This window comes from Theropithecus gelada, chromosome 3 (genome assembly GCF_003255815.1).
Source record: "Theropithecus gelada isolate Dixy chromosome 3, Tgel_1.0, whole genome shotgun sequence".
Taxonomy (NCBI): Eukaryota; Metazoa; Chordata; class Mammalia; order Primates; family Cercopithecidae; genus Theropithecus; species Theropithecus gelada.
Genome location: NC_037670.1, coordinates 75,210,652 through 75,237,422, shown reverse-complemented (window position 1 = coordinate 75,237,422; position 26,771 = coordinate 75,210,652). Strand labels below are relative to the sequence as shown.

Sequence of the window (26,771 nt, the reverse complement as noted above, 5' to 3'; positions counted from 1 at the left end):
TGTAAATACATAATAGACACTAGGAGGGAATGTGGTTCAGAAAATATGCATGAAGGCTTGCGAGAAGAACAATGAAAAGCTGTTTTCAAATCTACAAAAGGGAAAGCTAAGCTTCTACATTTAAAGTAGGTGGCCTGTGACCTAAAACTGAACCAATAAAAGAGAATTGCAAGTATATTTCTTACTGAAATCTCCCTTCCCCTCAAAGGTTAAGAGGATTGAGGACATCTCTGAAAAAGGAGGAGTAGATAGTCAACGTCTAGGTGGAGGTTGTGTATTTGCTGATTGATACATTTCAGACCATAATGGAGAAGACCACTTTGTTCATTAACAAATGTTTCAACATCAGTGCCTGCCTTTTTGGCTTATGCTATCCATCCCTGATATTTTCTGCCCCCTCTTTCTTTCCCTCACCTCCTTGTTGTGTGCTGAATCCTTTCTATCTTCAAGTGTCACTCCAAAACCAGCTTCCTGAATGAAGCCTTCACAGATTCCCCCTTCTCCAAGATTGGCTTGTTCTCCCACAACAATGCCCTGATGCACTATCTTATTTTACCTTCATGAATTTCTACAACATGCATCTGTCTCCTTCACTAAATTATAAGCTCCTTGAGGGCAGGACTGCTCTTCTTTTACTTTGTGTCCCTCCTTCATTACTGAGCAATCCTTATACATCTCTTGGGCAAACACATATATCTTAAATATGATTGTTTACATTGCTCATAAATATAATTGTTAAATATAATTGTGTGATAAATGTACCAGGAAGTGGATCCCCTGGTCTAATAGCTTTGCAAAGTATTCCTTCTCTCTGGGCTGAAATAAGTCAATTATATTGAAAGTTAGAATTGTTAAAAAGTTTATAACTAGTAAGGGTGATTAGAAGCCCTAAATTCAGCAAATGTTCAGCAAAGTATTTAGTGTTTACTAGGTATCTAATATCATGCTAGTGATGAACTAAATAGTCACTCTTACCACCCTCATGGAGACTATAGTGAGGAAAATGGTCAATTCATATGCAAATTACCACATAGATTTACAGTTAGACATCGTATAAGTGCTATAAAGAAATTAAGCAGTTCCAGTGCTTTAGGAGGCTGATGTGAGAGGATCACTTGAGGCCAGGCATTCAAGGCCACCTGGGCAACATAGCAGGACTCTATGTGTACAAAAACTACAAAAATTAGCAGGCATGGTGGCGTGTGCCTGTAGTCCTAGCTACTCAAGCTACTTGAGAGGCTGTGACAGGAAGATTGCTTGATCCTAGGAGTTCGAGGCTACAGTGAGCTATGATTAAACCACTGCACTCCAGTCTGGGAAACAAAGTGAGACTCTGTCTCTAAAAAAGGAAGGAAGGAAGGAAGGATTGATTCAAGAAAAAAAGGTTTAGAGAAAATGTGGGTTAGAAAGTGATTTCTGCTGATGAGCTTGATTTAAGATAAATTGAGCTATCCTCATTCATGGAGATGTATGAAAAAGCCACTGGTTGGCAAAGGAAACAACATTTGCCCTGAGCATAAATGAGAGATAAATTGGTACTAGAACCCTGTCTACATCCACTTAACAATTGCTCTTCTGAGATCACAAGGGTGATAGTGCCTGTGTAGATCTCCCTGGCTCACTGAACCTTAACCATGGGCTTCTGTTAAGCTTTGAGTGCACACCAGTGACATAGAACTGAAGATGCAGTATCTTAAGCAGGGCTCACATTTGTAATACATTTGTATTTTAGGCTTCCCTGATAAGTTTTGTGTGTGTGTGTGTGTGTGTGTGTGTTGCAGGGTGGGGGATAGGGTTGGAGGGCATTATGGAGGCAAGAAGAACAAGCTGTCTTGCCTGTGTGTGAAGAGTTTCACCAGACGATTTCAACTTTCTCATGTGACCTGGGAAAGCTGTGATGTGGAGGATGGCCAATCTATACTTCAAAATGTCCACACAGTTCTGGTTGGTTCTGCCATGCCAGAATCAAAGGTTGGGCCAAGAAAGAAATGCCTTTGGCTGCTTGGTAACCGGCACTATCACAAGACAGTTGTGTTGATTGAGTCTAAGGTAGAAGTTTGTGTGAGATATGAGAGGTGGTAAGATATGACTGCAAGGAGAATGGCATGAATCCGGGAGGTAGAGCTTGCAGTGAGCCGAGATCGCGCCAGCCTGGGCAACAAAGCGAGACTCCGTCTAAAAAAAAAAAAAAAAAAAAAAAAAAAAAAGATATGACTGCAAAAGCCAGGACTTTGCCAAATCATACACTCTTGAGATAAGTCATCTTGTCTGACCATCAGATTCAGTGATGAGTTTTTGTATCTTGCAAGTTTTCAGTTCGGCAAGAAGTTTCCTGATAATGCTTGGATATCTGCATCTCTTCTTCCTTCATCCAGCATTGATGGTTAGTAACTTCTTTATAGCACTTATACAATGTCTAACTGTAAATCTATTTGTTAATTTGCATATGAATTGACCATTTTCCTCACTAGACTATAGTCTCCATGAGGGTGGTGAGAGTGATTATTTAGTTCATCACTAGCATGATACTAGATACCTAGTAAACACTAAATACTTTGCTGAACGTTTGCTGAATTTAGGGCTTCTAATCACTCTTACTAGTTATAAACTTTTTAACTTCTTCTAATTAACAGATGGGTCCTCTCCCATCTTATATGGAGGATCAAAATGATTCTAGCAACTTAGTTGCTTTCCTCAAAAATATTGACACTCACCTTTGCCACACATGTCTGTGAATTATGAGTCATTGTCATAAGGGACTAAACTGTCTAACCTTAGAGTTCACCTTGGCCATATTTAGAATGTACAGTTCATAGGCAGCTGAGTAGAAAACCGGAAAAAGGGGGCTGAGAATTAGACGAGAAACTGAGGAAATGAGTGAAATTAGTGATTCTCCACCTGGTCAGGAATTTTTTTTGGAAAAACATTCCTTCAACTCCTATGACATACAGCAGGGAATGAGCTTATTGGAAGAGATTAGGGAATGAGAGTGTGAGGTGGAGCTTGAATCCTTTCAGAGATCCCATTGGAAATAAGGCAAGGATTGGGGAGCTAGGGCAGCCCTTGGAAACAGGGAACAGCAGGAATAATGGGGAGCGCAGCCCCCAGAGAGTGTCAGAGTCAGGCTGGAACCAGCCTCTGAAGGGGTGACTAGTCTTGGAGGGTCACTGGTCAAAGAGGAACATCTAAACTATTGCCAGGGCCGCAACATGAACGGAAAAGGTTCTAGAGTGTGGGGAGATTGTTGGGGTTCAGGAAGGCTTGGGACTGAACAGGGCCTGGGAGGTGAATCAGGAGTTGGGCAGAAGGCAGGCAGAGAAAAGGTGTGCCGTGACTCAAGCCTGGCACTTCCAAAAGAGGGACTGTCCCCGGCACTCATCCCATGTTCACAGGGCACAGGGCAGCAGACACTTAGAGATACCAGACCCTGATGCCCACTGATGGCTTTACCTGGCCCACCTTGGGCTAGGCCTTCTTGGAGCTGAGCATGTGAGTTGAGTGCACCATAACAGTCTCTGAGTGTAGTTTCCAATCTCAACAAAAGCAGAGAGTTAAGGACTTAGAGTTCAAAAAGGAAAAGAAATTAAGAAAAGGGTTCAGAACCCTCTCTGGGATAAATTAAATTTGGGGAATTAAATTTTAGTGCAATTTTGTTTTGCTCTTACACTGCAATCTGATGAACTGCTTTTCAAACATTTATTGGCTTTAGAGAACTCAAGTAGGCCTGTTTTAATTACTTCTCCAAGTCCTCTTCCAGTATTCTAATTAATTACTTTTCAATACCCTGATAATTGGTCATAGAGATACAAACAATACATTTGAAAAACAAGGACCGATTGTCTAGGGGAATCCACAGCTCCAAAGGAGAGCAGGGATGGAGCAGCGAAGAAATGTCACTTTTTCTCTTTTTTCATAGGAAAGGGACTTCTATGTTGCTGTGACCCTGTGATGTGCTGCAGAACTTTTGGGCTTCAGAGTCAAACAGCCTGGGGCTCCAATTTCAGGGCTATCATTTGTTAGTTGAGTGAACCCAGAAAGCTGCTTAATTTTTCTGAGTTTCATTTCTTCAACTAATATTTGGAATAAAAGTACCCATGTCCTAGATTTCTTGGGAGGATTATAAGTAGCATATAAGAAATTTGCATCTTAGTGCCAGGAACTGAGGAGGCACTCAGGACCTGGTGGCAAAAGTTATCAATACATTATACTATAATAGATGTGCCCATTATTGGTGAAAAGGCATAAACCTAGAGGTACCTGGGACTAAAGACAGAATAAGGGTGAACTTGGACAGATTGGCCTGGTTAATGTCTCAGTAGCTTTGATTTAAGAAAGATCTTCTTTGAATGGATTTCACTTTGGTGGTGTGGTGTTTTCCATCCATAGATGTTGATTACTTCTATAGATGAAATCCCCTTTATAAACATGCCCAACATGTCCTAAAACTATTTTCCATTCCTGGTTCTCCCTAGATTTTCTGTTGGCATGGCAGCTGAACTTGTTGGCAGATTATATTGGGCTCCAAGACAAAGGTCGACAATATCTCCATGTCTCTGGGTGTGAAGTGGAGACACAATTTTTAGAACTTCTGGGAGAGTCTTCTCTCACTGTCGGCCTGGACTGTTGAGGCCTGAAGGTATGGTGTCTGTCTCAGGGGCCAATGCATTGCTTGAAGGATGTATTTTTTCCACAGCCTTTTTTGTCTTGTTCATTTCAGAATTTTGCCTACAAGTGTACTTCACCTACAGTGAATAAAGATTGATGGTTGATTGAAGTCATCTGGATAACATATTGGAAAACTTCTTGACAGGAATAGTTTAAGTTAGAAAACAGAAATAAACTTTTGACTTTAAGGAAATATTTCATGTCTGTCAACATAAAGCAACTTGGCAGTATCAATCTGTATCCACAAATACTTTCATGTCCTATGACCACTTTTTTACTGGACACCACCTTTTGGAAAAATCTAAAATATGTAAAACACTAAATTCACAAAAATGATTATCCCAGAGTTATTTATAACATTAATAAGTTAGAAACATAACATCATTGAAAATTTGGTTAAATCACTTTGGAGACATCCACTTGATGAGATGTTATGCTGTCATATAAAAGTGCACAGAAACAGGTCAGGCATGGTGGCTTGTATATGCAGTTCCAGCTACTTGGGAGGTTGAGGCAGGAAGATGACTTGAGGCCAGGAGCTTGAGACCAGCCTAAGCACTATAGTGAGGTTCCCTCTCTAAAAAAAAAAAAAAAAAAAAAAAGCCAGGTGCAGTGGCTCACGCCTGTAATCCCAGCACTCTGGGAGGCCAAGGCGGGCAGATCACTTGAGGTCAGGAGTTCAAGACTAGCCTGGCCAACATGGTGAAACCCTGTCTCTACTAAAAATCCAAAAATTAGCCGGGCGTGGTGGCAGATCCACCCACCTCGGCCTCCCAAAGTGCCTGGATTAGAGGCGTGAGCCACTGTGCCCAGCCTAAGAGTCCAGAAATGCCTAATTTTTCTTTAGTGACATTTAGTTGCCTCTTTTTTTATTGATATAAAACAATCCCAGAAACACTGAGAAAATAAAAAGAAATAAAACCCTAGAAGTTACTAGGAAGGAAAAAAAAAGTGAATGGCATGGAAGATAAGCAAGTCAGATAGTGAAATGCCTGAAGTGAACATGGTGAGGGAGGGAAGAAACTATGATACTGGGTGAAGCACAGAGTGAATCCTGTGAAATGATGATGTGAAAAGCAGCCTCCTTTAGTGATGTCCTGTTCTTGCTCTATCACGTTTTAGTGCTTCATGGGCCATAAGGAGGCTTGGAGGCAAGGAAGTTACCAGCATTGTTGAATACCACGTTTTGCCTATCTGAAGGCCTCGTCCCTTACATGTCCGTATAGACATGTTTCTCTGTCTTTTGAGGCTGGGTGGATTAAGTAGGCCAGATGGTGTGTCGAAGGTGACAAGAAGGCCGTGGTAGCACTGGACACTCAGGAATTCCAGGAACACAGTCTCCCAGATTTAACAATTTCAGAGAATAAAGCACAGTCCCTGGACAATGAAAGATTACTTTGATGCAAAATTTCTGGTAAGGAGATGGACATTCAAGAAGATCAGAATTCATAGCTCATTTTAATATCTGCAGACCTACGGATCTATGCAAGGCTCTCACTGGGAATGGAAAGAACTCGCTGACAGTTCCTTATTTTGGAGAACACGGGTGACAGCTGGGGCAGCCTGAGTGCCTTGCGGAGCAGTGTGGTTCACTCTACACAGACACAAAGCCTATGAGTTTCAGTTCCCACTTCCCTTGTAGGTAACCAGAACTTGCATCCTCACCTGTTAGAGAGTCAGCAGCAATGGTGAACTCCTCAAGTGAGGAGAGAATGGATAGCTCAAATCCAGAAGCCTGTTCTTTGGTGGAAAATGATGTCTTTGATGAGTGAGGCTGCACATCTAATTTTACTTGAAACTGCCTAAAAAATGTATTTTTTTTTTTTTGCTATTAAACAAACCATAGAAAACCCGAGAGAGTCCTTTAAAACTTCAGAAATAGGACGTAAAGAGGAGGAGGACTGTGAGAAGAGTTTGAATATGGACAAAGCAGGGGGCAATTTTCATATTTTACTTAGGCCTATAATCTTCTCCAGTGTATTTCTTTAGAGTGGATATTTCTCTTTTGTTGTTTCCCACACTGCTTCAGATATTTTCAGACAGATTTTTTGGTTTTGGTTTTTTAGCTATACTGAGCTGGTCCTTAATGTGGGAGCTGCCATCCCAGAATCTTTTTTCAATATATTTTGGATGAACTGCTGCTTGAGTTTCCCTGAGTGAGTGATTAAAGTGACTGCTCCCATTTGTTTTCTGCAAACACAACAAACTATAATTCGTTCTAAGGAGAGCTCAAAGGCAGGGAAGCCATTTGTCTGCTGACAACTTTTTCTCAGAACAACCTGTGATGCCTCTTCTAGCTGGGGCCGGACATCCATCCTGGCTCCCAACTGGTGTCCTTGAGGTGGGGCCTATGGGGCTGGACTTAAAGCATAGTTCTGTTGATTAGAAGCTGCCATCTGTCTCACTGGGCCTCTGGAGTCTGCCTGTAGTAGTGCTGTGTCATGGGAATAGTCCCAGACTGAGACACAGAACCTGGAATTTAGCCAGTGACAAACCTTGCTAGCTTTTGAAGGTCCCTGTGTGGGCCTCGATGTCTTCCTCAGTTTAATGAGTGCACTGGATGCTATAATCTCTAGGTTTCACTCTGACACTAAGAATTCGTGATTTTGTCTTCTGATTCCTGGTCCAAGGGTTCCTTCTGTCCTGGAGATGGAGACATCATGGCCACTCTCATGGATCTTTTCTTCTTGGAAGCAGGGATGAATATAGAGAATAACAAAGAAAAAGTGAGATGACAGTGATTCATATGTCATCAAAAGAGATGACATATGAAGCACATGGCTTGGGTAGGGCTGGTTCCTTGTAATGAGTGGTCAAGAATCAAGAAGCTGAATCTGCAGTCCCATCTGTCCAATGTGCAGCAGAAAGAAGTGAAGCCAGGGATGGAGTGGAGAGCCAGGAGGAATGAGCAGCCACATCAGAGGGACTAGGCCTGCGATCTTGAGCAGGGTGAGGCACCCAGAGCTCCTGGTTCCTGGCACGGCATCCACCTAGCCCTCTAACCAGGGGAGCTTCCTACTCTGCCCTCGATATGAATAAATGAAGGAAGTCACCGGCAGCATTGATTCTCTGTCAATATTTCTCCCGCTCCTCCCTCATCACCAAGGCTCAGCTCAGATGCAATTTCTTTCTCTCTTTTTTTGCACAATGGCTTTACTGAAATATAATTCACCAACTATAAAAGTCATTTTTTTCAAAGGACAACTTTATGGCTGGTGAACCACAATTCAGTGGTTTTTAGTACAGTCACAGAGTGATAGACAAAATTTCTCGTTTTTGTAGGTGGAAGAAGGAACAAATTATAAATTGTGTGAATTCGGATGTCTGGACTTTTCATTCTTTTATCTTAAAATACGTTTATTTACCATGTTTGCTTTTTTTTTTTCCTTCCTGCCTCTGTTACTGCTATTGCTGTGCTCTGTTTTTCCTTCTCATAATTTGCAAGCCATACATGTAACTTTGGTTCACTAATTGATTGCTCTTAAGTTTTCGTCAAGAAGTTACATTCGGCCGGGTGCGGTGGCTCAAGCCTGTAATCCCAGCACTTTGGGAGGCCGAGGCGGGCAGATCACGAGGTCAGGATATCGAGACCATCCTGGCTAATACGGTGAAACCCCGTCTCTACTAAAAAAAAAAAATACAAAAAACTAGCCGGGCGAGGCGGCGGGCGCCTGTAGTCCCAGCTACTCGGGAGACTGAGGCAGGAGAATGGCGTAAACCCGGGAGGCGGAGCTTGCAGTGAGCTGAGATCCGGCCACTGCACTCCAGCCTGGGCAACAGAGTGAGACTCCGTCTCAAAAAAAAAAAGAAGAAGTTACATTCATTTTTTTTGTTTGTTTGTTTCTCTACACTTAAACAGTACCTTTAACCTCTTCCCCACCAAAAAATATTAAGATATTCACATACAATTTCTCTCTTTTATTTCCCTCACTTCCACCTTGTGGAAACCAATGGGTGTTTTAATTTGGTATGATCATGAGCATTGTAGGTTTAAAATGTATTTCACTGCATTTTGGCTGTAGGAAGTGAGACCAAAGACAGAGAACGGGGAGGAGGGATCGCATTCTATAAAGTCTTCCACACCATTTCCAAATCTTGATTTGACTCTGAGAAAGGTGAGAAGCCATTGGAGGATTGAGATAAGAAGAATGACATCTTCTAACTTACACTCTGAAAGATTACTTAGGTTGCTGAGTTGGGAATAGGGGAGATAGGAGTAAAAAATGATTTGCTGTAATAATCCCTTTAAGAGTTAATGTGGCTGAATCCCAGTTGTTGCAATGTAGGCAATGAAGAGGTGACCAACTGTATGTTTATTTTATGTAATTTTTCATAATTTTTAAATTTAGAAATAATTTTACACACAACATTTACAGTGTTGTAAGAATGATATAAAGAGCTCCAATATAACCTTCACCCAGATTCCCCAATTGTAATCTTTTCCACATTGGCTTTTCCCTTTTTGTATATACATGTTGTAATTTTTTTCAATGTATTTGAGAATAAATTGAAAGCATGCTGCGTTTATCCATATGGTATGCAGTGATATTGTATAAGAACAGGATATTCTCTTATACAACCACATACAATGGTCAAGATCAGGAAAATAACAGATGATGTTGGAACTTCTATTAATATTAATAATAGTTTCATTCTAGGTGTTTTTTAGCTTTTCTTTTAAATCTTCCATCTCTTGACCTTTTTTGGTTCTATCTGTGGGAGTCTTCTCAACCTTCTTACAATCTCATTGATTGTGTGGTTTGGTGCATTTTAATTAAAATAACAACTCTGAGTCTTACTTCACACCATTCTCTCCTCTCTGAGCACATTTAAAGTTACTTTTTTCCACTTTGCCTTCTTAGCAAACCAACCCATCTGTTAGTTCTTTTGTCTGGGAAATTTGGTATCCATCTAATGTGGCATTAGCTCTCCTAAAATGTCCAGTGACTCATCCTTGCTTTCTTATTGTTGAATGTGGATGAAGGTACCTGAAGCATGTACTTTTCTCTTCCAAGCCCAGACTCTTCAATTTTTGTTTAATTTGGGGGCAAGCTCTCCTAGGTGGGTGTCATCTTGCTCCAATCCTTATAATATTTTACCTTGAATAACCCTTCTCCAACCCTCCGTTCTGTTGCCAAAACAAACTTTCAAAACTGAAATATTAAGATGTCATTCAGTATTCTACAATTCCCTGCATCCCTCATAATTTTCAGAATAAAATGGAAAATCCTTAGAGTGGCAACATGCTGTATATATGGAAACCCTCATCTACAGATTCTCACTCATGTTCTCCTCATGTGTCAGATGTTCCAGGCACATCAAACTATTGGTAATTCCCAGAATGTGCATCCAAGCCTTTGCCCAGAATCTTCTCTTTCCCTGGAGTGCTTTATTTCCTCCTGTCTACATCTAGAACTTCAATGCATCCTTTAAGATCCAGTAACTGCTACATATCTGTACCCAAGCATCTTTTACTTTATTTTGATGCCTTCATCCTCCAGTACCTCTTAAATAACTAGTGCTCTTTCTGAATTCTTGCAGCATTTTTCATGTATCTGTAGGTGTTTCTGTAAATAATTGATGTGTCTCTTTCTCTCCTACCAAACAGAAGGAGATTTAAATGCGGGGATGTGTTTTATTCATTTCAGAATATTTGCTACCTACTGTACAATAGACACTTAGAGTGATATCATTTGTTTAATAAATGAAGTGAGAAATCCCAAAGTAGGTTATACTTGTTTGCCTGTTTTAAAATGGTACAGGGAGGGGTTCTGGTGACTAAGGTCTACACACTAATGAGCATTTGGATTATTTAATGTCATTTTTCAGGGTTCTACAAATTGTGTAGGACTCTCATTTTGTAGGCTGGTCTCTGATGTTGGCTCTACCATAGGTTTCTTATGAAACAGCCACTAAAACCACTTCCGTATCTCACTTCTGACATTGACGTAGTCCTCAGGCCATGGACAATGACTGCTGAGACCCAAACAAGGTTGTGGGCAAGGCTTTGGGAAGGGGGTTGGTAAGATACAAGGGAATAGCCACCAGCCAGGCCTCAGGCAGACCTGAGGAGCTCTCTTGTGTGTGGGATGAGATCAGATCAGAATCATAAGAGAATCATGCAGGCACGATGGGAGAATCCTGGTGCACCAGAATAGGGGAGAGGCTTGTTTAGAGCTACAAATACCAGCAAGACCTGGCCCGGTATGTCAGGTCAGCTAATATGTCAGTTTCCACAGCTCCCATAGACAATGGGATGCCAGGGAAAGTTTTCAAAAAGAGAAATGAAATCATTGATGACGCAATTTGGACTTCAGTCTAGTTGTTTCGCTGTACATTTGGGGCATAGAGAAAAAAGAAACAAGCTGGGGGTATGAAAGAGAACATTCCAAGAATGATAGGTAAGTCTGAGTCACAGGACGAGGCTGAAGGAAGGGGGTTAGAGAGGAGGTGTCCCTTGAAATAGAAGCTGAGGCCAGTTTGCAAAGGGCTTACATGTCATCGTAGGAACTCAGAATTTATTCTTTTCTCTAACAGGAAACAAAGAGGATTTTAAGCAGAGACATGATAGAGGGCAGGGGAAAATCAGAGTTTGAGGCCAGACTTCATGATGACCTTCCAAGATCAATTGCAGAGGTAAAGAGGGAATCCCCATGTGGGACAAGGAAGTTCACAGTCAGCCAGAGAGGCAGTCCTGCCCCCTGAGAGAGCTGGCTCTGGGTTTGCAGTTTATTTCTGGGATCCTGATGTCAGTTGTTGGTCTAGATCCAAATGTGGCCATATCCAAAAAATATTTAATCCAGTCAAGGCACTTGTTCACCATTATTTCACCCATTCAGTTAACAACTCATGACCGCTATTAAAAAACTATATGCTAGTTTTGAAAGAAATTCAAAGTTAAAAGCAAGTGCACAAATGAATAAAATAATTAAAATAGAGAAATTAATAAGACAACAAAGGAAGGACTGAGAGGCACCTGTAAAGCATTTTGAGAAAGCAGCTGAGAATGTCCTGGGGGCCTGAAGAGCTTGAAAGTCCGTGTTTACACCTCAAAGATGTGCAAGACTGTGTGAGTGGGGGTAATATTTTGGGAAGAGAAAGCACAGTGAAGACATATAGGTGAAATATCTAAGTAGCATCAACAAATAACTGTTGTTAATGTTATTTGAAAAAAAATTCCCTGGTTTCTTGTATTTGGAATGGATTGTCTCCGTGGAAGCAGAAACTACCTCTTTCTTACCTTCTTTCAGGTTTTCCTGGATCAGCTGCACTCCTTAGCAAAACTATATTGGACAATCAACTGAGAGTAACTGAGACATTTGAATCATTTCTAGGTGTAAAAAGAAAGACCGAAGCCCAGGAAAATATTACGGTCAGTTCAATGCCTTAAGTATAACACCAGCATCACTGGCTGGGACCCTCAGAGCCTACTCTCCTATTTTCCCTTCATCTTCTTCTCTTCTTTATTTTTCTTATTCCTTTTCTTTGTTTTCCCCACTTCTTTCTCTTTTCTCTGTTCCTCCCTCACTTTCTTGATCTCTCACCCTCTTTCTTTCATGAATTCATTGCATCATGACAGAAGTACTTGACACATACCACGTCCCAAATTCTGAGCTAGGGTACATGCTATATTTTTCTTCAAAATTAAGTGTGAGGTGGATCTTTAAATAATAACAACAAGTGTGTCTCAAACAGTCTATCCTGGACACTTTGTAAGCTTCCACTGTTTTCTCTTCAAAGTGCCTGTGTCCCAAAGCTCAGGACAAATTTCAAAACCTGAACCTGAATATCAAGAAATCTAAATATGTATCATCTAAAGCTGGCACCCAGGAAAACAGAGCTTTTCATTTGATCAGAGACTGCATATTTCTTACCTACAAGTGTTTGTTTTAACCACACTTGGCAGGTTCTGTATATAACACACATCAAAGCCATCAGTTGCACTTGTTGTGACTGTGGGTGCTGGCTTGCTTGTTCCAGGGTCCCAGGGCCCGGCCATGGCCATGGTGTTTGTCTCTCAGGCTTGTCTGTCTCATGCCTGGCAGGCTCACTGCTTCACAGCTCACTGTGTCTCTCAGACCTTCTCTTGGCTTTCCCACAGTCTCAGAGACTGTTCTAAATAACAAGCTAATATTCTGAAGTGAGGCATTGGAAGCATTTCTGAGCAGCATTTATTCTTTTTGTATGCGTTCAATTTTTTAGCAATGAAGACATTTCCTTTCAAGGTTATTAAGCTTTGAACTTTCCATTTTGTGAAAAGGCTCAAAATTGCCTTCATTCTTTGTGGGCATCCAACTCTAACAGACACGTAAATTAATAGACTAGGGAATATTTAACAGTCTAAGTTCAAACAAATATATTTACTTTGATTGAATTGATGTTGCTATTAATTGCCATTGAAGGAAACCACTGTAAAAAGAAATATGCCCTGGAGGATAAATGTGACACTGCTAAAATTAAAACTCAAATGAGAATAATCTGCAGATTTTAATGTTTCAAATTCGATTTGGAGAATACAGTTCTTTAATGTAATACTGATAAAATCATGTTATTGATCCTGCATACCCATCTCGTCTCAGGGATTAGAGAACAGGCTGTTATGAATATGTAGCAATCCCCCATGCACCTGCATAGGTGGGGAGGTGATTGTCCAGCTCTGCTGGTTGGGAACTGGATATAGTCATGGCTGCAAGCAAGTTATGCACATGGAGAACAAGGTGTCTCTCTGAAAGAAATGTAAAGAGAAAATTTTAGGTCAACTAATTACAAATTCCCATCAATCCCTAGAATAGTATCCCATATGCAAAGGAATACTCTGTTGCCCAGGCTGGAGTGCAATGACCAGATCTCGGCTCACTGCAAGCTCTGCCTCCCGGGTTCATGCCATTCTCATGCCTCAGCCTCCCGAGTAACTGGGACTACAGGCGCCCGCCACCACACCGGCTAATTTTTTTTTTTTTTTTTTGTATTTTTAGTAGAGACGGGGTTTCACCAAATTAGCCAGGATGGTCTCGATCTCCTGACCTCGGGATCCACCCGCCTCGGTCTCCCAAAGTGCAGAGATTACAGGTGCAGAGGAATACTTCTTACACAAATATATAATCTTTTTGTCCCACTAGGAAAAACTTGTGCCCCAATCCCTTTCTGGCCTTTCTTACTATCTGTGAATCTTGAAAGAGTTTATTGCTTCATGGTCTTCCTCCATTTGGCCCCATCCTAGTTCTTGCTCGGTTTTTAGATGCTGGGGAGCCATCTTGGGAGTGGGGTGCTCATTACATGAGATGAAGTGGTCCTCGGGGGGACAATAAGGGAGTAAGTGCCTTGTAGAAAGAAGCAAAGTAAAGAGGAAGAGAGGTTTATTGTTTGTTTGCTTTTTATTATTTATTTATTTATTTATTTATTTTTATTTTTTATTTTTATTATACTTTAAGTTCTAGGGTACACGTGCACAACGTGCAGGAAGAACTTTCTAACTTCTTTTCTTTCTCTCTCTCTGTCTCTCTCTCTCTTTTTTTTTTTTTTTTAAGATGGTGTCTCACTCTGTCACCCAGGTCGGAGGGCAGTGGCGTGATCTCGGCTTACTGCAACTTCTTTCTCTTTTTGTTATTAGGTTGTTGCAAAAGCATTCAAAGCAATGGCAAAAACAGCAATTACTTTTGCAACAACCTATTACCTAGGCTAGAGTCAGAGCCCCGCACCTTGAGAGTGATGAGTTGCGAGAGTCTGCCCCCAGCAGGCAGATTGAGAGAGCGCATGGTTTAGCGGAATGATTATTTTAGCTATAGTCCATGGGACAGAATGGAGATGTTGCAATCTGATGCAGATCATCTGAAAGTCTTGTGCAATATCCTGATTAAGTGTGGACAGAGCACAATAAAAAAGGAATTTGGAAGTTGGAAACATGTTGGGTTCAGGCAGACATAAAAGGCAGCATCTGGAAAACCTATCAGGACTCAATTTCAGGACAAGTGATCATAGGTAAGTGGGATCATGGAACTTGACCTCAAGGTTACAATATAGGAACAAATAAATAGATTATGAAGATAGTGAGCAGGTAAACAGCACCACCAAGGAATCTCAGTAAAAGATTTGTAACAAAGGAGCAGAGCAGAACTCTTTATGAGAGCTAGATGGTCATAAGGAGAGGGTTGGCACAGCAGTGGTTCATGCAGAATCTCCTGAGATGCAGATAAACCTTTTCTGATTGGGAGAAGGTTAATCCAAAACTTGAGGTAGAGATGTAGTCACAGGAAAGTAGCAAGAGTATATGGGGGAGCTGCTACATGAAGAGGCATTTCCTAGAAGGGAAAAGCAGGCTTTAAAGTCAGGCAGATGAGTTTGCCTGGGAAACAATCAAGAGAGCTGAGTCTGAGGCAGGGAGCTGGTGGGGAGTGAGCCAAAGTGTGTCAGGTAAGGCAGAGAACCTAAACCAGATATCAGGTGGCAAGTCAAGAACAAGTAACGTAGAGTACGTGGATGGATCTGGGCAGGGCTGGGAAGACATACACTTGGCTCTATGTGCTTGGCTAGCTGAATGTTTTGCAGCTATATCTACAGGTGCTTTTATTATCATGCACCTGGCAAAGAATTTTATTATAAATAGCTTGGGTCCTAGGTTTTGGGACGGGAAGAAGCCTCTGCTCCTGGGAATAACTGTGATGTTACCATAACACATGGTGACTTGTCCCAGCAAATGGAGCAGGGACATGGATGAGGAAAGCCACAGAAAAGTATTGTGGCCAGGCGCGGTGGCTCACGCTTGTAATCCCAGCACTTTGGGAGGCCGAGGAGGGTGGATGACCTGTCAGGAGTTCAAGACGAGCCTGGCCAAAATGGTGAAACTCTGTCTCTACTAAAAATACAAAAAATTAGCCAGGCATGGTGGCAGGCACCTATAATCCCATCTACTCGGGAGGATGAGGCAGGAGAATCACTTGAACCTGGGAGGTGGAGGTTGCAGTGAGACGAGATCCCACCACTGCACTCCAGTCTGGTGACAGAGTGAGACTCTGTCTCAAAAAAAAAAAAAAAAAAGAAAAGAAAAGAAAAGTATTGCTAGGATTAGCATCCCTGATAGTTACCATTCCAGTTATTGCCAACTTGATAGACCCCTCAGAAAAACAGAAGTTTGCAGGAATTTTGCAGCCACAAGATGATGTTTAAAATATTCCTAGAAGATGTTTTCCACTTCACACGTTGGATATTTATCTCATACATTAATCAATATTGGTCAAGTATGGTGGCTCATGCCTGTAATCCCAACATTTTGGGAGGTCAAGGCAAGTGGATTTCTTGAGCCTACGAGTTTGAGACCAGCCTGGGCAACATGGTGAAACCTTGTCTCTACAAAAAATACAAAAATTAGACCGGGCATGGTGGTCCACATCTATAGTCCTAGCTACTGGGAAGGCTGAGGTGGGAGGATCACTTGTGAACAGGAGATCGAGGCTGCAGTGAACCATGATGATGCCACTGCACTCCAGCCTGGGCAACAGAGCAAGACTGTCCCAACTAATTAATTACTCAATTAATCAATATTAATTATGCTGTATATTGTTTTAATTTGGCATAAATTATCTAGTTTGTCTCATAATGGCTATATGAGGTAGGTAGGGCTTATCCACATTTTAGGTGAGAGAAATAAGCCTCAGAGAGGTTAAGTAGTTTGTTCACAGTAACACTGCAAACAGTAGCAGAAGCAAGAATTGAAGTAATGCACTGTTCTGTTAGCTACATGTTATGAATATTTAATTATTCTTCTACTTCATATTTAGATACTATATTCTATGTGTTGGCTGTTGCTATGGATCTAAGAGTGGAAAATAATAAAAACATGCACAGTCCTTGTCCTTGTGGAGCTTAGGAGCTTATAATCTGGGGGGAAGAGGGAAGATACCAGCAACCAGCACCCATTTACCCAAGTGATTATTTAATCACCCTTGTAGAGGTGATTCTTTTCAGAAGAGGACAAAAGAGAAAGTCAGGTAGATCTCATGTAGTGTAGGAGTTCTCTGACTTATCTTCTGAAAGAGAAGGCCAAGTAGATCTTCTCTAGTATGGGAGTCAGAGAAAACTTTCCTAAAGAACTGATAATAGAGTTAAGACCTGAAGGATTAGTAGATGGGTGGGGAGGGGAGAGTAGAAGTGTTGGTGCTAAGGCAAGAAAGAGCTTGAGGCATTCAGTGAAGGTAAGGTGTTATGCAGTGTGGGTGCTGTAAGCAGGGATTAGATGATGCACTTTAAAATGTGCAAATAACAGTACTATAACATATTTACATCAGAATATAAATTTATAAAAGGGAACTAATCTTTATATGTTGGGGAGGAAGTTACCTTTCTCTTGTTAATTCCATTAATTTCAAGACTATAAGAATTTACTGCACCACTGAAACATTAAAAATTGCATTCGCTTCTGCATCTTCATAGGATGGAAGGTTGATCAACTGGTTAGTGCTCCCGCCAGGAATAATCCAAGAAATCAAATAAAGTAAAATACTGAAGTTATTTGCTTGAAGACAGTGGAGCACAGTTGAGGTAATTAGTGAAGAGGTCGTGACTCCCAAGGACAGAAAAAGCTCAAAGCAACTTCGTTCACCACAGTAGCTTTTTCAGAGCTGAGAATTCAAATTCTTTACCAATGCATGAAGACATTTTGATGAATTCTGGGACTTTGGGGAGATGGGAGACTAAAATTCTAAGCCTTAAAACATCTGAAAAATATAGCAACAATGTCAGCAGTTTTGTAAGACCAGGATTTGAAGTCAGGCCAGAGTCATCAGAAAAAGAGGTCAGAGATAAGACTGTTGACTGTAGCTGAAATTACAAAAGGGGCTAAGGAGGCCCAGAAGTACACTAAGCCTTACTAGAACTGCAAACAAGGCTTGACTGAAAATAATGTTAGTATAGTGGTGGAAAGGATGACCCCTCTCAAGAAAAAGAACATTACTTGGAACCACTACCTTTTTTAAGAAAAATATACAGAACTTATTAGTAAATTACTAGACATATCAAAGGATAAGATTACATAATGGAAAACCAAGAGGAAAAAAGAGATAATAGAAATATATCTACAAATGTTCTTGACGAGCCTTTTGAAATAACTATGGTTAAAGTATTTAAAAAATTAAAATTAAAGGAAAAGGTGAAGAAAATGAAATAGATGAGAAAATTTCACAAAGTAGAATGTAGAATGTGTAAGACTGACACAGCATAGAACTGAAAGTATTACATATCTGATATGAAGAACTATAGTTGGTTTAACAGCAGAATAGAAACAACCAAAGGTAAAAGCACTGAACAAGAATATATCCAGACTGGGCATGATGGCTCATGCCTATAATCTCAGCACTTTGGGAGGCTGAGGCGGGTGGATCACTTGAGGTCAGAAGTTCGAGACCAGCCTGACCAACATGGTGAAAACTGTCTCTACTGAAAATACAAACATTAGCCGGGCATGGTGATGGAGACCTGTAATCCCAGTTACTCAGGAGGTTGAGACAGGATAATTGCTTGAACCTGGGAGGCAGAGATTGCAGTGAGCCGAGATCGTGCCACTGCACTCCAGCCTGGGTGACAGAGCAAGGTTCTTTAAAAAAAAAAAAAAAAAAAAGGATATATCCAAATGGAGAAAGGGAAGAAGAGATGGATGAAATGTATATAAAATTCAGAAAAAAAGTAGAGACAGAAAGGAAGCAGTTAAAATGTCTAACATAACTATAATTGAACTTTAAGAGGAGATAACAGATTGGGACAAAGTAATATTTGGAGGGGTAAAACTGATTATTTTCCAAAAGGGACAAAGACATTAACCTATAAATTTAAGAACCCCAAACAGTATAAACAAAGAAGAAGAAAAAAAAAAAACCAACACAGGCAAAAGTGCAAAAATATCTTTCTTAAAAAGAAAGAAGGAAAGAAAAAGACATGCAACCTTAATAGAAGCAATGGCAATATTGACAACTGAAGTCTCAATGATGAAAGGCAGGAGACAATGTAATAACATCTTTAAAGTACTGAAAGGAAATGCCAACCTTGGCTTTTATGGCTTGCAAATATATCCTAAAAATAAAGATGAAATGAAAACATTTTCAGACACACACGTACAAAAGCTGAGAGAATTTATCCGTAAGAAATCTGTACTGAAAGAAATTTAAAATGGAGTTCTTCAGCAGAAGGAAAGTTATATCCAATGGAAACACAGAAATTCAAGAAGACATAAAAATCAATGGTTAAGAAAACTAAATGGACAAAAATAAATGACTAGGGATTGAATGTTAATGATACAATACAATAATATTGTGTGGGGTTTAATTAGATATATAGAAATAAAAAGTATGAAAACTATAAGAGAGGAAGGGAGTGTGTAAATGGAATTAAAATGCTCTGAATTTATAACATTTTAAGGAAGAGTCAAAATTTCTATTTACAAAACACACATTTTAAAGGTAGTAATCATAAAGATCGCAAGAAAAAGGGAAAATATATAAAGTACACACAATAAACAAAAAAGCTTGAGTGTGTCAAAAGTTGATCTCAAAGAAGAATCATTATTTGAAACAAAGAGGACATTTCATAATGAATATATCACTTTTATTATAATTCCTGTATTTATAATGTCTTTCTTAAAACCCATGTAGCTGGATCCTGTTTCTTTAATTCAGTGTAACAACCTTTATTTTTTAATTGGACTGTTTAATCTATTTATATTTAATGTAAAATGTGATTGAAATTATGTGTAATATATCATATTAGTATTTGAAATCCAGGATTCTATTATTACAGTCCTAGAGAAACCAGATAAATCTACCACTGTCTTGTCAAATGGTCTAATCCAAGGTTATCCAACTTGCAGCCTGTGGGCCACATGCAGTCCAGGACAGCTTTGAATGTAGCCCAACACAAATTTGTAAACTGTCTTAGAACATTATGAGATTTTTTTTTAACTTTTTTTTTTTTTTTTTTTTTAGCTCATTAGTTATTGTTGGTGTATTTTTTATACAGCCCAAGAAAATTCTTCTTCTTCCCCAGTGTGGCCCAAGGAAGCCAAAAGATTAGACACCTCTGGTCTAATCTCTCTGCACATTGACATCCCTCATTTGCTTCACTTTTGCCTCCAAGTTTTGCAATAGTGCAACAGACTAGCAGAAACTAAGGCACATACAAGCACTGTAGATGCAAAAAGTCTGTACAGAAAAGCAGTCCAGAAAAGGTTCAGGTGGATATTGAGTGAATTAACATATGGGATTGACTATAAGCCAAGTAAAGGGAATGGGAAAGTAAGATATCAAAAAAGAGAGAAAAGCACCTTTCAAGATATATTGGCATACAGCCATGTGAGTAGAACTAAATTTCCATGGCCTCCTTTCCTTCTTGTATTACAATTTAGAAACTTGGACTTAGGAGATTCACAATGCTTCTCTGTAATGTATAATAAAGTTTTGGGGAGTGTGTGTGTGCTTTGGACACCTTGGTCAAATGACTTATCCTGCTAGGGCTCAGTTTTGTCATCTAAAATTCAGTATAATAATACATTACACAATTCATAGAACTGTTGTAAGGGTTAAATTAAATAAGACAAAGTACAGGCAAGGATGTAGTGTAGTCCTGAAACATGGAAGATATTTAACATGTGTTTCTGTTATCTGGCAACGATCATGAGAGTTTATAATAAGAAAGAGGACTTGGGACAAGTGATGTGCTTACTTACTTTACTTTCTTCAATTAGGAGTCAATCCTACTAGGCCAATAGCCAAAGGAAATGGTGAGCAGAACTTATGGTGGCACATCATTCTTGACTCACATGTGAACACAATATAATTTCATGTCTCCTTGATAAAACTACTTTTCTACAGGGGAAAATAAAAGGCAAGTAGAGAGGTTTCAGCCTATGGATGAAATACACAGTGTAACATGAGACAGCTGTTGCAGAACCAACAAAAAAATAATATTCAGTTAAGTGAGTCACAGTTCCTTGAAATTGTATTCCATGCCCACAAATGCAGAAGGCTCCCTGAAGTTGGGTTATTATTATCTTTTTTTTTTTTAAGTTTCATTGAGGTATACGTTATATGCAATAAAAATAATCAATTTTAAGTATACAATTCAATGAGCTTTGGCGAATAACTGCAATGGTAACCAACATAATATAAAACAGAAACTAATCCTTTCCCCGACAACCTGGACCTTGGGCTAACTGATTTGCTTTTTGTCATGTTAGTTTTGCTTTTTCTAGAAAAAGATATCATACAATATATAATCTTGGTGGCTGGTACCTTTTATTTAGTAATGTTTCTCAACTTTTTGTGTTTGTTATGGTCCCTCTAATGAGTATTTTTCCCTAATTGTCTCTCCCCACTTAATGAAATTTTGCTACCACAGATATATCTATATGTCTATGTACTGTGTATACACCTGTGCTTTATACAGAGTAAGATTTTTTTTTTTCCACAGCTCAAAATGTTTTGCCCCTTACAAGGTGCTGTCACCCCATTGAGAATACATGATTTAGTGTAATGTTTTTGAGATTCATCAGTATTGTGTATATCAGAAGTTGATTCATTTTATTGCTGGGTAATATTCCATTACACAAAGAGACATTCAATAAATGAATAAGAATAATTGAATATGTGTTACGAAGGTCAGGGAGTGAGTGCATAATGCAATTACTGTTCTTTCTCAAATCTTAGTCTCCCTGGTGTTAGTAGATATACCTCTAATAACACAATTGTTCAAGTCAAAAATCTGAGAGTATCAAGACACTTCATTTTGCCTCATTTCCCCATATCAAAACCATTAAAGCCTGCCAATTTCATCTCTTGATAATTGCTTGAATCTTGTCTCAAGGGATCAGATTTTGCCACTGTAACCCAGAACATTCCAGACATGTAAGGCTATCAATCTTTATCTTAGAAGAGATGGGAAGCCATTGAAGGGATTTAGATAGGAAACTGACATGACTTTCTCGTGAAATTAAAAGATTATTAAATCTTTTATGGCAAGCAATGAATAAGAATATGGAGAATGAATTAGAAAGGACTGAGAGTATTTGTGGAGCAGATCTTTCAGGAGTCCAGGGGATAAATGACGATGGCTCTGTCATGAATTTTCAAGGCCTTTGAGAGTAGATGAGAGATTGGGAGACATGCTATATTTTCCGTGGGGCCCATGGGAAGGCTTAGCAAGGCCTCACTGCTGGATGATCACATAATTATAATGAGAAATTCAGGTAAACCTTCCTATTGCTTGCTGCTGCCTTGACTTAGAAGATATTTTTGGTCAAATTAATCAGTATTCTAAATGAATTAAGTATGAATATTCTTGGGTTATTTGCTAATAAGTAAGAAAGAATTAGAGAATTATAATCATGTCCATAAGAAAAAAAAATTGTATACTTCATGAATCCGTCGATCTTTCTATCCATCTTACAACTTTTTAAAGGGTTACTGTAGTACTAGTATCCAAGTATCAGCCCCAGATGGTCTGCAATCCTCCTGAAGTTTTATGTAAATTGTCTTATCTACATACACATCTCTGGGGGGCAACTTGAAGATTAAAATTCGATTTTTATTCCTATTAAAGAGTAAGAATCAATGGCTTCCTGTGCTTTAGGTTTAGGGTATGCAAACATTCATAGGACATAATCTTCATTCTTAAAGCATGTAAAGTTTATATCATGTAAGCAGATAAATGACAAAGTCACATTGTCAGTGCTAGAAAAGAGATAGGAACAAAGTTCTGAAAGCTTGTCAGTTACTCTGGTGCTTTGTCTCCTCCAGGTGACTTCCCAAGTATGCCTGGCCACAATACCTCCAGGAATTCCTCTTGCGATCCTTTAGTGACATCCCACTTAATCAGCCTCTACTTCATAGTGCTCATTGGAGGGCTGGTGGGGGTCATTTCCATTCTGTTCCTGCTGGTGAAAATGAACACCCGGTCAGTGACCACCATGGCGGTCATTAACTTGGTGGTGGTCCACAGCGTTTTTCTGCTGACAGTGCCATTTCGCTTGACCTACCTCATCAAGGAGACTTGGATATTTGGGCTGCCCTTCTGCAGATTCGTGAGTGCCATGCTGCACATCCACATGTATCTCACATTCCTGTTCTATGTGGTAATCCTGGTCACCAGGTACCTCATCTTCTTCAAGCGCAAAGACAAAGTGGAATTCTACAGAAAACTGCATGCTGTGGCTGCCAGTGCTGGCCTGTGGACGCTGGTGATTGTCATTGTGGTACCCCTGGTTGTCTCCCGGTATGGAATTCATGAGGAATACAATGAAAAGCACTGTTTTAAATTTCACAAAGAGCTTGCTTACACGCATGTGAAAGTCATCAACTATATGATAGTCATTTTTGTCATAGCCATTGCTGTGATTCTTTTGGTCTTCCAGGTCTTCATCATTATGTTGATGGTGCAGAAGCTACGCCACTCCTTACTATCCCACCAGGAGTTCTGGGCTCAGCTGAAAAACCTATTTTTTATAGGGGTCATCCTTGTTTGTTTCCTTCCCTACCAGTTCTTTAGGATCTATTACCTGAATGTTGTGACGCACTCCAATACCTGTAACAGCAAGATTGCATTTTATAACGAAATCTTCTTGAGTGTAACAGCGATTAGCTGCTGTGATTTGCTTCTCTTTGTCTTTGGAGGAAGCCATTGGTTTAAGCAAAAGATAATTGACTTATGGAATTGTGTTTTGTGCCGTTAGCCACAAACTACAGTATTCATATTTGCTTCCTTTATATTGGGAATAAAAATTGATATGGGGAGGTAAGAATGGTATTTCATTACTTAATCAAAACCATGCCTTGATCTACACAAAACGAAAGAACTATAAAATGTCAGAGCCTTTATTGTAGTCCTTATGGGATCCCTGCCATCTCTGAGTGATGCCCATACAAAGACCAGTGATGTTGATTCCACCTGGAGTTGCAATATTACATTATTTTCCAATACAGAATGTCTGCATGGCCCATTAAAGCAACATAGGTCTTAAGAATTTTGGAGTTTCATTAGCTCATTCTAATTTCCTCTGTTTGAAGCATGATCTTTTCTTAGGTGTTGGACTGAACTCAGCCCTTTAGTTCTTTTCATCCCACTAAGTAAATCCTGACCACCACCCAGCTCCAAAGACACAAACTCTCCTTGGCTAACCAGGTTAGATGTCCCATTCATCTCACACCCTGATGAAAACTGGTAAGGGGAGAGAATAGTTAAAAAATTTTCTAGGGTATCATAACTCTGGTGGGAAGTCATCTGTCTAGAAATCAAGAGACAAAGAACGTGTGGCCTTCTGTTTTAACAAGGTTTTCTAGATTTGTCCTGTGAAAGGTCATTTCACGACATGGAGATCAATTTCCTCAATATCACCAATTGCACTGTTGCTCCAAAAATCATTTAAAAGCTTACTGGACATATCTACATAATGGTGAAACTGTAATTTAGACAATATTCTTGACCAATGTGCTGGTAGGCATTAAAATGAGTTCCCAAGGGAAGTGATTAAAATTTTTTTCTCTTCTGTTTTTTGAGAGAATTTCTAGATGTCCTGGGCCACAGTAAATTAAGATTTTTACGGGGACAGAAAGTTATACTGAAATCTTTAGAGCTCCCTTCCACCGTTAAAATTATAGATATATATATTTTAAATTATACCTTAAGTTCTGGGGTACATGTGCAGAATGTGCAGATTTGTTACATAGGTTTACATGTGCCATGGTGGTTTGCTGCACCTATCAACCCATCTACATTAGGCATTTCTCCTAATGCTCCCCCTCCTCTAGCCCCCTACCCCTGGACAGGCCCCAGTGTGTGATGTTCCCCTCCCTGTGTCCATATGTTCTCATTGTTCGACTCCCACTTATGAGTGAGAACATGCGGTGTTTGGTTTTCTGTTCTTGTGTTAGTTTGTTGAGAATGATGGTTTCCAGGTTAAAATTATATATTTTTAAATAAATGAAAACTATGTTTTTAAAAGAGAACTTTTGAGAAGTATATAGCAAAACCATTAATTTAGACTCTGTGAGATTAGGTTGCATGAAGAAGGTTTTCTGAATATTTGAAGAATGGATAAATAAATGTATTCGAAAGTAATAAAAGTATAATCCTTTAAAATATAGGAAAAATAACTAATGGGTACTAGGCTTAATACTTTAGGATGAAATAATCTGTACAACAAACTCCCATGACACATGTTTACATATGTAACAAACCCGCACATGTACCCCTGAACTTAAAATAAAAGTTTAAAGTAATAATAATAAAATAATTTGGATTTTCTTTCCAAATTCTGAGTTATTTTCTGTAAAATTGTATTAATGACTTGTGACATGTGGCATGTTAAACTGACTTTATTTCAAAAACTTCCATTACTAGCTAGGTTGATACATTGGCTTGTGGATTTTTGCTTTTTGGGTTTTTTTACCTCCTGCCCATACTCTACTATCTTCAATGTTTTATCTCCTGAAAAATTTCCCAGGATCAGATCCAGTTTCATATTTAATGCTTCAGAAAACCTAGGGTAATTAGTAACATGAATAGAATAACATAATGAATTAAGGGAACTTTTTTTTCATCAAGATATATCTTCAGGATTTAAAAGTTTTTCTTAATTTATTATCACTCTGTGGATCCACAGATTCCTCAGATGAATAAGAAATACCTCTGTGAATTTCTGTGACAACTAAAATTAGTGAGCCACAGAAATTAATTTGAGGAAGCAGAAGTAGCAACATAGTTCAAACACGACTTGTTTCCATATATTTTCTGTTTTATGTATTCTTTTAAATGTCCTTTTAAAAAAGTAATATTTATTTTCTTTCTTGCCTTTTTTCCCATTTATTTTTTACATTTTTTCTCTCTCATTTTGGACCATAAAATTTATAAGACAATTACTAAGACCCCTGATAGTTTTAAGAAAATTTATAATACCTGTAAATATGTAAAAAAAAGAAATTTAGAAAATATTTAAATTAAAAGTATTCATTAGAATTTCATTACTTTGTAGATTATATCATACTCTCTTCCACATTTTATATATGTTGAGGTCAGGCAATTCAAAAGAATTAATCTCTGTATTAATCTGTTATAATGTTAACATAACACTATGTTATTTTCATACATTATAATAAAGGGCTTATTACAAATGTTACTCAAAATATAGAAATGCAATATTTCATAATATAAAATATCTTTTTCATCAGTATTTACAGAGTAAATAGAAAAATTTTAGTTTTCCTGTTCTTTGTCTTTAGTCAATACAGAAATGAACCTCATGTGGGATTGGGATAGCCATTTTTGGATATCACCATTATAAGAGAGCACTAGTATTAGCATTTGGTGGTGGGAGCCAAGGAATAGACATCCTGCCTTGCACATAATTGTCCGTACAATAAAGAACCATCAGGCCTTGCTCTCTATTTGAATGCCCTATTAGATATTAATGAAGTGAAACAAAACCATCAGAGCAGTTACCAGGTTTTACCCAGTTTTCATAAACACATAGTATTTTTTTGTATAGCTTTAATTCTCTGACTTTTCTGGAAATGCAATTATCATGGATTGAAGAAAGATTTTACTTTGGTTTCCTCTGAACTTTACCAAGAGTTGTTCAGTCCTTTGGAAATGACATAAGTAGCAATGCCATTTATGACATTAAAATATGACACAACATGCCTGTAGGCAGTATTTGTAGCTGTTGTATTCAGGGAATATTACATACAGGTGTCAGCATCAGACTCACTCATTTTGTCTCTTTATGTGGTGATGCCTAAGCATTTACACACTGAATTATATACTAGTATTGATAACTTTTCTTTTCATTACTCATTTATATTACAGTGAGAACATTATATGTAAAAATAATGTGTATGTTTACATTATTAGTGTAGAAAGCATATACATTTCATTCCGAAATGGTAAAATTATCTGTAAGTTTTATTTTAGAATGGTAAAACTATTATCAAATATTTGTGATAAAAAGCAAAGTATTGGGTCTGAGAAAGCTGAGAACCACTAAATTACCACAAAGGGACAAAATAAGAGGGAAATTTATAAATTTTAACATTATAAACAGGAAAAATATTTCTGTGTTTCTGAGATACTTACCT

General features: G+C 38.9%; 1 protein-coding gene across 3 annotated transcripts in view; it reads left to right on the top strand.

Moving 5' to 3' along the window:
• The window catches only part of GPR141 (G protein-coupled receptor 141), a 65,759-nt gene extending 39,880 nt beyond the window's left edge, over positions 1-25,879 (top strand). For 2 of the 3 annotated variants that reach the window (XM_025378789.1, XM_025378788.1), the window contains exons 3-4: positions 11,916-12,037; positions 22,440-25,879. In XM_025378789.1, the coding sequence (XP_025234574.1) occupies positions 22,454-23,371 (918 nt within the window). In that variant the 5' untranslated portion in view covers positions 11,916-12,037; positions 22,440-22,453 and the 3' untranslated portion in view covers positions 23,372-25,879. The remainder of the gene's footprint in view (positions 1-11,915; positions 12,038-22,439) is intronic. The other variant, XM_025378787.1, reaches the window with a different exon arrangement.
• The last annotated feature ends 892 nt before the right edge of the window (positions 25,880-26,771 follow it).